Source organism: Mustelus asterias, chromosome 13 (genome assembly GCF_964213995.1).
Source record: "Mustelus asterias chromosome 13, sMusAst1.hap1.1, whole genome shotgun sequence".
Classification (NCBI taxonomy): domain Eukaryota; kingdom Metazoa; phylum Chordata; class Chondrichthyes; order Carcharhiniformes; family Triakidae; genus Mustelus; species Mustelus asterias.
The window spans coordinates 94,743,238-94,756,525 of record NC_135813.1 but is presented as its reverse complement, the minus strand read 5'-3'; the positions used below and the strand labels follow the sequence as shown (position 1 = coordinate 94,756,525).

The 13,288-nt window shown below is 42.4% G+C and overlaps 1 protein-coding gene across 1 annotated transcript in view; it reads left to right on the top strand.

Annotated features, from left to right (window-relative positions):
* Nucleotides 1-5,661: 5,661 nt before the first annotated feature.
* Nucleotides 5,662-13,288, top strand: part of slc6a4b (solute carrier family 6 member 4b) — a 39,973-nt gene continuing 32,346 nt past the window's right edge. Inside the window, exons 1-2 of the mRNA XM_078226112.1 lie at nucleotides 5,662-5,872; nucleotides 11,782-11,916. Coding sequence (XP_078082238.1) covers nucleotides 5,662-5,872; nucleotides 11,782-11,916 — 346 coding nt within the window. The remainder of the gene's footprint in view (nucleotides 5,873-11,781; nucleotides 11,917-13,288) is intronic.

The window sequence follows — 13,288 nt, the reverse complement described above, 5'->3', positions numbered from 1 at the left end:
CCATCGAATCTACTCTGACCATAAACTCACCCAGGCCCTATCCCTTAACCCCATGTATTTTACCTTGCTTGTCCCCCTGACACTAACGGGTTTTACCATGGCCAATCCACCTAACCTGCGCACCTCCAGACTGTGGAAGGAAACCAGAGCACTCGGAGGAAACCCACGCAGACCATAGAACCATAGAACAGTTACAGCACAGAAAGAGACCATTCAGCTCATCCTGTCTACGCCAGCCTGGTGACACCCAGGTGCCCTTTCTAATCCTACACTCCCTGCACTCTCACTGGAATTTAGAAGAATGAAAGGGGATCTCATAGAAACATATAAAATCCTGATGGGACTGGACAGGCTAGATGCGAGAAGAACATTCAATGTTGAAGAAGTCCAGAACTAGGGATCACAGTCTAAGAATAAGGGGTAAGCCATTCAAGACTGAGATGAGGAAGAACGACTCTTCACTCAGAGAGTTGTGAACCTGTGGAATTCTCTACCACAGAAAGCTGTTGGGGCCAGTTTGTTAGATATGTTCAAGAGGGAGCTGGACGTGGTATTTGTGGCTAAAGGGATCAAGGGGTATGGAGAGAAAGCGGGCGTGGGTTACTGAAACTGCATGATCAGCCATGATCATATTGAATGGTGGTGCAGGCTCAAAGGGCTGAATGGCCTACTCCTGTACCTATTTTCTATGTTTCACCCAACCCATAGACCTTGTGGCTTACAACACTTAGGGTGCAGATCCAGGTACATTTTAAAAGAATCTAGCGTCTCTGCCTCTGCCACCAACTCGGGCAGTGAATTCCAGACACCCACCACCCCTTGCGTAAAAAAGTTTGTCCCCTCTATACCTACTGCCATTTATCTTGAATCTATGTCCCCGGTTCTAGAAATCTCCACCAAGCGAAACAATTTTATCCTTTCCCCCAACCCCCCATTCCAGCACCCTCCCACTCCCCCAACCCTTAGCACCCTCCCCTCTCCCAACTCCCACCCCAGCACCCTCCCCAACCCCCACAAGAGTACCCTCACTCAACAACCAGCACCCTCCCCTCCCACATCACCCGAATCCAAACCCTCCCCTCCCCACCTCAGCATGCACCCTGCCGTCTCCGTAACCCCCCACCCCCACACCCAGTACTCTCTCTGACCCCATCATCCACCCTCACCCACCCCAAGCACATACCCCTACCACCAACCCCCACCACAGCAACCCACCCTCCCCAACTCCCATCCTCAGCAGCCACCCCCCCCAACCACAGCAACATCCCCTAACTCCTCCCCCCAGCACCCTCCCCTTCACAACCCCAGCACTCTCCCCACCCATTCCAGCACCGCCTCATTCCCCTCTTATCATTTGCCATTTGCCTTGCTTATCCCCATGGCGGATCTAAGAGGCGCTTTTCAGAATTGAGTCAATTGAGGCGGCTTTGTTTCGTCTTCAGTAGGTGAGTAATCCTGGGAGATTGGAGCCATTCCAGAATTTGCCAGTCGCTCATGAATTTTACTGAACCCACAAAAAAAACTTGGACCCAATAACATTTTTTTTCCTTTAATATTATGAAGCTTCGATTCAAGAATACACAAATGACTAATTGCATTTTCCATTCGCAATATAATCCAGCCCGGAATTTACTAATCGCGAATAGTGAATCTCCCTGAGTTTTACATCTGTCAGATTCAAACAATGTTCCATTTTCATGTGGGGCAGGTTACACAATCTGGGAAGAGGGAGGTATTCGCTTGCTTGATCCAGTATAGGATTATAATTGAACGTAACATGTTTAAATCCTTCACGGGGCCCTTTCTTTTCTTAAATTGGAAAAGCTAACTGAAGGAGCTGGAATTTCGGTGCTGGTAACAAGTCTCAGGAAGGGAAAGAGTTGGAGTTAAATTCACTCTGGCCTCTCAAAAGAAGTCATGATTAGGTGAAGGCAAGTGTGAGTGCTGTAAAGTGAAATGAGTATGAGGAACTTTCTGCTGGATATTTTTGTTAGGTGCCAGGAACACTTCACATCGCTCGCACAGAGTTGCTGTCACGCCCACGAATGTTGAAAATGTATTTCCAAAACACCTTTGGAAAATGGCATTTCAGGGTTAAGAAAGTTTATATTTCAAGTTTTGTACATACACGCTGAAGCCAAGATAACTTAGTTGTGCCGAACTTGTGCGTGTGGAACTAAATTGCAGTCTGGAACAAGCTGCCAGAGATAGTAGTAGAGGCGGGTACAATTTTGTCTTTTAAAAAGCATTTAGACAGTTACATGGGTAAAATGGATATAGAGGGTTATGGGACAAGCGCGGGCAATTGGGACTAGTTTAGTGGTTAAAAAAAAGGGCGGCATGGACAAGTTGGGCCGAAGGGCCTGTTTTCACGCTGTAAACCTCTATGACTCTTAACAGCGAAGAAGCAAAATCCGGATCTGGAAAGAAGGAGAACTCTGTTGGTCTTTTTCTTTTCCAGGGGAGGGGGGTCTTTGAGAATATGTTAACAGTAATAAGGGTCTATACGAAAACAAATACATGTAAGCTGATTAATTTCAACCTTCACCAGCTCCGGCGGCTAAATTCACTTCTTTCGTTTTAATCTTCGTTGTGGTTTCTCACTTAATTGAACAATTATTTGTGATTTGCTTTTACGCTCAGACAAATATTGTCCCGCAGTGATTGAACGAATTAATGATCAGATCAAAGTATGATTCCTTTGTTAATGGGCAGATCAGTGAAAGGCTAGAAATTTAAAAGAGGGAGCGTTGGGAATCCAAAATTTAACAGAACACCCGAAAATCTAAAGCGGAAAGCCCATCGTAGCAAATATCTGAAAAAGTGATAACACAACATGTGAACATCTCGGGAAAAGACAGTTTGAGGTGTAGACATTTCGTTGTGACTTCAACCAAGAGTCAGCCCCTAAATATCAGTCTGTATTTTTCTCTTTCAGGTGCTGTTCCACTTGCGAAGTATTTTTTACCAGGAACAGGTTTATATTTTAAATCGAATCCGCAAGTCCAGTTGCTAAAGCCACTAAGTGATTGGATTCTGATTCCGCACATTTTCCCGGGTTCACATTCTCTTCAAAGAGCTGGCTGGAAACCACTCCGTCTCGAATTCGTTACCATGAACCAAACGGGAACAAGAGATCGAAACCTCTGCCCACTTGCTGCAAACAGGCAGCTGACCTCGCCACTGCTCCCGGCGGGAATCCCGCAGCAACACTGGGAGGTGTTCGGGAGGAATGAATGAGAGAGCGGGTCCAATGATCTCACCCATCCCGGTTTACCTTGTGAAGGGAGGTGTGGGGGGCAGTCACCAAATCACTCAACAAAGTATGACTGGCGCTGAGATGGTGTGGGACATTCCTTGGTGATAGGGGTGGGGGAGGGGGGTGGCAGAATGAGACCATTGCAGTGCCCAAATAATTATTTAATGGCATATATTGGTTCAGTGTATTCCATTTGCCACAGGCCTCTTCATTCCGGTTATATTGGCGTTTCTGTTTTCAATATAATGGGATATTCCAGAAATGTGTCTCGTTATTCCTTCAACTAATATGAGCTTAACTTTCATCCGCCGTTTCAATTTGTACATTGTATTGAGGGGTACCTTATGTGTTTGATCTGGTGCGGATTGTGACAAGGATTTGGAGATTGCGTTTATTTTAAACGGTGGGGTTTTCGCCTGGAATGGTTTATTGAACAGATTCCTCGGTGTGTGTGCTTTAGTGTTGAGAATATTGAAAATGGGCAAATATTGCAGGGCTACTGGGACAGGGCGGGGGATTGAGACGAGCTGAGTTGGTCCTGCAGAGAACTGACGGGCCGAATGGCCACTTTCTCTGCTGTAACCATTCCATGATTCTATGTTTCATATGTGTCCCACTTACTCCCACAACATCCAAAGCAAAATTTCGTTTTCTACTATTCTTAGAATACATTTTTCTCAAAAACATCCTTTATCCATAAGGTTTGTAGGAACACATTAGGAAACATTTCAAACTGAATATTACAGAAAATGCAATAGAATTCAATTTGTCATATTCCATTCTGAGGTGCAATTGCTACACTTTTGATATTTACAATATACTTTCCATGTCAGGAACAGAGTTTAAATATTGGTAAATTCACCTATTAATTTATTGAATCTCCTTCAGTCTATGTTCCTGTCCATGTTCTTTCCGTCAGCCTTTCTGTTTCCAATATCTACTGGTCTCTGTTTTCTACCGGCTTCTTTAAGCCTTTGATTTGGTCTCTAATTGTTAACATCACTGATTTTATAATTTCATCTCTGTAAGAATGAACGTTTAAACTAAAAAAAAATCGAATATAGGGCATGTAGTTTGAAAGGAGATCATTAGGCACCAGTCAGTCCCCCAGATATATTCAGATTTCCTAACCCGCCATAATAAGTTGAAGGGAGATAGGCCCAATGTTCGATACATTCACGCCATCAAAGGTAATTAATTTTACATTTACGTTTATTATGTATTCTACCCTTGAAGTTACAATATATAGTAATATAAACATTTAACATTGGCTCTGTATATTTAAAGCGGTTCTTATATAGGTTGACGAGAAAGATATTTAGTGTCACAAATATAATAAAGAAATATTTCTATTAATCTGCGAGTGATCATTGTGCACAACTTCTATAGGGAAAAGAATAGCATTTATATAGCGCCTTTCACGACAATGGGACGTCTCGAAGCTGTACAGCCAGTGAAGTACTTTTGGAGTGCAGTTGTTTGTAATGCACGATTTTATTATTTATAACCGCAACACATGTTGCAGTTCTGTGCGCTTTTATAAAATTGCATGCTAAGTTTGTGGGGGAAAACATGAAAAAAAAAACAGGATGACATCTCGACAAAAAGTACCTATAAAGTGAGTGTAAAAATTCTCACTAAATGGTGCGCAAGCTTTTTGCAAAGTGAAGCAAGGTTATCTAATCTTTACTGCAGTATCAGCCTCAAGTTGCTATGGTTTCGCTCCCAGATAAAGACTGGACCACTTGTTCTTATTACCTGTCTCCCCTCTATCAGAATCTAATTAAGCCTCATGCTACAATCAGGGTGACCTTCATCTCCTGCAATGACCCGCTCATGTGAATGTTTAGAAGTGATCCCGTCCGAAAGCGATTTTCTTTTTATAAATTACAACTTTTTGTTTGTATATTTGTTTAGGTGGGTAGCTTGTCCATACATCATTCTGTTTAGAGTTCTTCCAGGTGTTCCTGTGATGTTGGAAGCTTTAAATGATTGACGTCACATCGTCATGGAAACCTGTTAAATATGTTTTGCAACAAGCTGTATTTTTACTTGTCTCTTTTGTTGCAGTTTTAATTACTGATGAAGGGGACGGCGGCAAGAGCCGGGGTGGATCTTGCATTTCCCCCCAGGGAGTTGGAGTTGGAAATTGATGCGTTTGGAGTGTCTCTGGAATAGCCTCCACCCCCACTCCACCCCAAAGGAGGGGACAGTGTACGTGGTCCAGATTTGAACACAGCGTTTTACACTCGGCACCTCAGTGGACAGAGACTCCAGAGGTTCATATGGAAAGCAGCACATTGGATTGCACCAAGCCAAGAAACTGCACTCTGCTGGGGGCGCCTTCAGCCAACGGTCGCTCCCAGTCACCCGAGACTTGCCCGGGAAAGAACGGACTCCTCATGCCAGCCAAGAAGGTCAGGGACTGCGTGGCTGTCGGTGATAAGGATTGCCCCTGTCCCGACTACCAAGCCCAAGTCACGCCGTTTCGGAGCCCGGACCAGAGGGACAAGTGGGGCAAGAAAATGGATTTCCTGCTGTCAGTCATTGGGTTCGCTGTGGACTTGGGCAATGTCTGGCGGTTCCCTTATGTCTGTTACCAGAACGGTGGCGGTAAGCTTATGCTTAATATATTGCGCCCGAAGTTCTCTACAAACATATTGCAGGGATATCCGCGTTAATATATCCAAACAAATTCCTAAACCGACAAAGTAATTCATTAATTGATTAGATTTATTAGAATGAAATGCATTTTTAAACCATTTAAAATCACCTTTTTTTGTAAATTTTGAGAAATCTCGAGAAAAAAATCATTTTTCTTGTTGATTCTTGTTGTAACTAATCTTTCTATTTTACTTACACCCGTTTTAATATTTACAAATTATTATTAAAACATGTTGAAATGAACTATGCTCATAATGTCCCCAATATTTTAAAATGTTACCAATCACTATTTATAAAATAAATCCTTTGGTTTAGATTTGTATGAATTAACCTTCTGTTCACAAGGGTGAAGGTGAGTTATCACAAAGCCCTTAAAGTACTTTCAATGGAATTGAGATTGGTCTTGGTGTTGTAATGTTTAACTCAAACACGAGCCTCTTCACTGGTCACTTTCCATTTCCCACCACTCATTCCTCTATCTGTGCAGTTCGGGGTTCGTTTACTTTAGGATTGGATGTCGTTAGACTTTGGTAAGGTTTGTGTGGTGTTGTCGGTTTAATGCTGCCTGCTGCAGAGTGAGGTAGAAAGAGTTACAAGATAAGCGAGCTGTTCTTCCAATCCGATTGAGGCCATGGGGAATTCTCCCGTCTCGCCTGCCACGGGAATTGTAGCGGGCGGGAGCCGCGGGGACGACGCAAATGTCCATTGACCTCGGAGAGGATTCTCCGGTTTTGGGACGAGCGCGGCCGGAGAATCCCATCCATGCATATGTGTGGACTCCACAATATCAGGGAGCGATGTTACCTCGATTCTCAACTCTTCTATCAACACATGCCCAGCTGGTGCAAGGTAAGGGCAGTAGTATTGACTCCCATTAGTTAACCTGGCAGGTGAGCATGAAACCATGCTCACCTGGCAGAGGTGCACCATTCCGCCTCTTGGCTCAGTCAAGAATCAGATCAAGCCCCAAGATGGGGGCAATGCCTTTTCTTGTCAGCTTGGACCTTGTTTGCCTCTCTTGTGGATGGAGACCATAAATTGGATTCAATTTGAATGTGTTTTTGGATTCGGGTCTGCCCAGTCCATTCTGCGCATTGGCTTTGAAACTTTGTAACTTAAAACATGGAATAAAAATGAAAAAATAAATAAAGTTGTGTTGGGAAGTAGAGAATACCAGAAATTCAGCATTTCATGGAGCAAAAGGCGCCTAAGGGATGGGACACATCATTCAGATGGACACACACGGGTGGCTGGGAAGATAGACAATGGACCACACGGATTGATAAATGGATAGTTGGAAGTAAATGCAATGCTAGACTCAATGCATTGTTATAGATTACCAAGTGCCTATTCCTGACCCCACTGACAGGAAATGGGAATCACCAATTCTGTGGCTGTTTGATTCATTACAGCTAAAATAACATGTTTGCGTTAGTTAAATGGCATTAAAACACATCTGGTACAATCAGGATAGTTAAACCTAGGAGATGGGGTGACCCAGGTTATCAATCTCTGTTTAAATTGTAGCAGCATCACATTCGGAAATGCTCCACCTCGTCTCCATGAACTTTATCTGGGCAAGAATCAGTTCTGAGAGAAGATTTCATTGAAAAGGGTCATTTTTGGGTTGTCAATGCCCACCTCTGATTTTGGGCTTTGTGGCACCTCTGGTTTTGGGCTTTGCGGCATGCTTTGAGTGATGGAGTTGACAATTACAACAGATCTCGCATCTTCCACTATATGCACACGCATCAGTCACCAACAATCTGATGCCACCATGTCGACATTACTAAATATAAGCCAACCCCAATGGATTCGCCAATGTGATGTGGTGCATGGCATCACTGGGTATTTAATCCCTCCCTGTTTGAATTCTACCTTCCCATGTGGGACCTACCAGCTGGAACTGCTTCCCATGTTTTCTAGGTAATATCCCCCATTAACCTCTGCCCTCTTTTGGGCACCTTGACTTCACCTCTGCACACTCCCTATGAAGTCTCCAGATATGTTTGGTGACATTCTCTATTTTAGTCAGTCAAAACCAAAATCTCCCAATGAGTGGCGAGTGTGTTTGACTTCTTTAGGGATGCTTTGAGGACATTCCTAAGGCGTTTCCACTGCCCTCCTGGGAGTCTCCCACTGCCACTGAGCTCTGATAGAGCAGTTTCTTCCGGAGTTTGGTGTGAGGCATAGGAAAGATCTATCCCACCCAGGGGAAAAGTTTGAAGTTTACTTATTAGTGTCACAACTAGGCTTACATTAACACTGCAACAAAGTAAGTGTGAAAAATGGCTTTGATTGATTGGCATCTCAGTGCTGGGCTTGGGAGAGGGTGTTGCTGTTGAACCATTTTTCTTGCCACCATATTTTGAGGATCTTGAGAAGACAGCACTGGTGATACTTCTTCAGTGCTTTGAGAGGCTTGTTGTAGGGTATCCAAGTCTCCAAAGTATATAGGAGTCTGGAAATCACTGTTGCCCTATAAACCTCCAACAACCCATCCAAACAACCCTTCAAATACCTCCTGCCCCACATGTGGCCAATGCTGCAGGTTGGCATATTGAACTTATCAGCCATCTCAGAACTCATCGAACCAAAATAGAAAAAAGTCATCCTCGATCCTAAGGGACTGCCTACGTAAAGAGAGCACCAGGGACCAAGCTGGTTTTATATGTGAGTTCAAAGGAGCAAGGGTTGAATGTTGGAAGTGATTGGAACAGCATTTATAATCATTTTAACTGTTGGTCACATGGAAAGAAAAGGTCTGCAAGAAAAATGTCCAAATAACAAAAAAAGACTATTCGTTCTATTTTTATGCCAAAATCTGAATATGGTGTTTTGAGTACTTTTTTTGGTGGTAACTTATAAATGTAACTTGCTTTCAGAGAACATGTCCTGCGGTATAGTAATTGATAATTTCCCTCTCTCCACCATTACTATTAAATGTAAATAAATATGTTACTAAAAATGGACACTAATCTCTTATTTGTGCACCATCTGTCCATCTTCTTCATGAACCCATATCCCTTATAAATATTCCGACAATGATGCTTATCATTGATCCAGGATTCATGGTGGTCAGCACTCTTGGTCATTACAGTGTAAAACTCCTGGATGTTGTTGACAGCGATACCCTGCTTCTGACTGCTGTGCCGATCTTTGCAGATGCAATCGACAGAGAATCAGTGATTAATGTGAAATTCTACTGGGTACACATTCCTGTAAAATCCATTGAAATGGTTAAGCTTTGTTGAATGAAGCATACCTGAGTTTTTAATAGTAATGATTATGGCTCAACAACCAAGGTGAATAGGAAGCAGCTGTTCCCCTTGTTTGAGAGGTCAACCACGAGGGGGCACAGTTTGAGGGTAAGGGGCAGGAGATTCAGAGAAGATTTCAGAAAAAAATGTTTTCACTCAGAGGGTGGTGGGAATCTGGAATGCACTGCCAGATGCTGGGAACCTTACAACCTTTAAAAAGTATTAAAAAACTGATTTTGTAAATATGGAATGCTCTTCCCTTTATGCCATAATAACAATTACAGAATTCTTTTAAATAATAAATGTTAACTCATATTTCAAATTTTAAGGTTTGTTTATGATATTTCAGTTTCTACCTAACCTCAAGTATTTATCCCAATCTCTATTTCACTCTTTGCAAAATGATTAAAAATTGAATTAAAATCTACGCATTTTACTTCTTGGTTTATAGTCTGTGAGAATTCTTCAATCTGATCGGTGCACAGTTTGCTTGATAATTCTGATGAAAGGTCATCCAGACTCGAAATGTTAACCCTATTCTCTCTCCACAGATGCTGTCAGACTGGCTGAGGTTTTCCAGCGTTTTCTGTTTTTGTTTTAGATTCCAGCATCTGCAGTATTTTGCTTTTATCTGCTTGATTATTTTGTCTTGCTGGATCTCACAGATTCCCCAAGAATGAATGTCATGTGCAAAGAAATTGACGCTCCATACCCTTTGAGTCTTTGTGGGAAACCTTTCCTGAGGCCAGCAGTGAGCATTGTCTTTTCATCACGGACTTCAAACTCTGGGCTCAATCATTTCTCAAACTTCATTATAAGTCTGGAAATCCCAGACAGAACAGTTTACATAGAAACATAGAAAACTACAGCACAAAACAGGCCCTTCGGCCCCACAAGTTGTGCCGAACATATCCCTACCTTTTAGGCCTGCCTATAACCCTCCATCCTATTAAGTCCCATGTACTCATCCAGGAGTCTCTTAAAAGACCCTATTGAGTTTGCCTCCACCACCACTGATGGCAGTCGATTCCACTTGCCCACCACCCTCTGTGTGAAAAACTTCCCCCTAACATTTCCCCCGTACCTACCCCCCAGCACCTTAAACCTGTGTCCTCTCGTGTAGTCATTTCCACCCTGGGAAAAAGCCTCTGAGAGTCCACCCGATCTATGCCTCTCAACATCTTATATACCTCTATTAGGTCTCCTCTCATCCTACGTCTCTCCAAGGAGAAAAGACCGAGCTCTCTCAGCCTATCCTCATAAGGCATGCCACTCAATCTAGGCAACATCCTTGTAAATCTCCTCTGCACCCTTTCAATCTTTTCCACATCCTTCCTGTAATGAGGCGACCAGAACTAAGCACAGTACTCCAAGTGGGGTCTGACGAGGGTCTTATATAGCTAGTTTGCATTTCACACAATTTGAAAGGGGGCATTTCAGTATCAGGATTCTTTCATTTACAATTATTTTTAAGATTTTAAAAAATCCATAAAATTTTAAGCATCTGTTTTAAAACATCTCCCAAATCTAAATGCCTTTGACCATTATCCTTTGGAACTTGCTCCAAAGGTTAACCAGCTTAGAAAGTCATAGAAAGTCATAGAAACCCTACAGTGCAGAAGGAGGCCATTCGGCCCATCGAGTCTGCACCGACCACAATCCCACCCAGGCCCTACCCCCACATATTTACCCGCTAATCCCTCTAACCTACACATCCCAGGACACTAAGGGGCAATTTTTAACCTGGCCAATCAACCTAACCCGCACATCTTTGGACTGTGGGAGGAAACCGGAGCACCTGGAGGAAACCCACGCAGACACGAGGAGAATGTGCAAACTCCACACAGACAGTGACCCGAGCCGGGAATTTTAATGATTGATTAGAAACTTTGCGGAGGAAATAGTCACAAGATATGGCAGCAACAAATTATGATATATTTGTTCCCTAATCAAACATTGATCAAACTAAACTAAATTGTGGTGTGTATGTGTTTGTGAGAAAGGAGGATAAACACAAGTACCAGAAACAGGATTCTATCAATCGAGCTTTCTTACACTATCAAGCTCAATCATTCTTCTGGCAATTTATTTTCTCATCATAACATTAATTTGAACAACATATTGAAACATCTGATATATAGGATAATGTTTGCACACTGGGCACTTGCTATTTACAATTAGCAATGGTTCTTGGAGAATGGATGATTGGATCCAAGATGATTGTAACTGTGCATTGGGCTAGTTGTCATTGTGCATTGGGATGTTTGTCTTTGTATATTGGAACACTAGTCATTTTACATTGGAGTGCCTGTCATTGTATACTGGGTAGTCGTCACAACACAGTGGACTAGTAATTACACATTGGTATATTAACCACTGCATGTTTGAGTAGATGCCATCGTACACTTGGCGAGCTATCAGTCTCATACTGAGATAGCTATCAGAGCATTGAATAGGAATATATTAGAAAATGGGCAATTACCATTGTACATTGGGCTAGAGGAATATTGGGAATATTGAACCTTGAGTTTTATAGATTAATACTCTAGTAATTTCTCATATTGTTTTCAGAGATCTGATTTTTGTTGTTAATTTCAGGTGCTTTTCTCATCCCCTACGCCTTAATGGCAATGTTTGGGGGAATTCCCCTATTCTACATGGAGCTAGCCTTGGGACAGTACCAGAGGACAGGTGCCATTCCAGTTTGGAAGAGGATATGCCCAATATTTAAAGGTGAGTGCATCAAAAGTAGACAACATTACAGCATACAGAGTTATAAAATCAAAACATGCTGTATTTTTAAAAAATTCATTCGTGGGATTTGGGCAACGCTGGCTGGTCCATTTATTGCCCATCCCTAGTTGTGCTTGAGAAGGTGGTGGTGAGCTGTGTTCTTGAACAACTTGAATGGCTCGCTAGGCCATTACAGAGGGCATTTGAGAGTCAACCACTGTGGCTCTGGATTCACGTGTAGGCCAGACCAGGTAAGGACGGCAGATTTCTTTCCCTAAAGGACATTAGTGAACCAGATGGGTTTTTCCGACAATCTACAATGGTTTCATGTCATCAGTAAATTCTTAATTCCAGATAATTCCTGTATACAAACAAGTCACATGGAAAAGTAAACTGAAAAAATACACCGAAAAACATGTCAAGTGGGACATTGTGATAATGTTTACAGACGTTGAAAATCCAAACAATTTATACTCTGGATTTTAAGAAGTGCAAGTTTTTTTTCAGAAATGAACAATTCAAACAAGTTCCTTTACTTTGAGGGGGAGTCTAAATTCTAGCTATGATCAGACCTTCAGATATATGCAAGAGCATTGTTACTGAGTAAAAGAGAGCAATTTTTGAGTAAATTACTCTCTTTCTGTCCACTGACTTTAATTCAGTTGAGTACTGTATTTTAGTTTTTAAAAAAATGCTCTCTCAGCAACACTCAAGTGGTTTTGTGGTTAACTGCAACACACAGATTCAAGATGAGTGACACCTATCAGGAGGTCGCATTGCTGAACCTGCAAACTGTACTGTACTGGGGAGGTGATGGCCTAGTGCTATTATCGCCAGAGTATTAATCCAGAAACTCAGCTAATGTGCTGGGGACCCAGGTTCAAATCAGATGGTTGAATTTGAATTTAACAAAAAATATCTGGAACTAAGAATCTACTGATGACCGTGAAACCATTGTCAATTGTTGGAAAAACCCATCTGGTTCACTAATGTCCTTTAGGGAACGAAATCTGCCATCCTTACCTGGTCTGGCCTTCATGTGATTCCAGACCCACAACAATGTGGTTGACTCTCAATTAGGGATGGTCAATAAATGCTGGCCAGCATTGAATAAAAATAAAGTTAGCCAGAGAGACTAGGATTGCAGTGGTGGCATCAGATTGTCTTCAACATCTCCAAGCTACAGATCAGATAGTGGGGGTGGACACTCATAATTTGATGACTTGGCTGCAGGGCTGCCAATCAAATCATTTCTGAACTACATAACTAGAAGTTAAAGCCCCAGCCGCAAGAACTGAAAGGAACAATTTCTGACCCCCCCGGTGTTCTATTGGAGAGATCTTTTTTACGATATTATGCTGCCAATAAATCA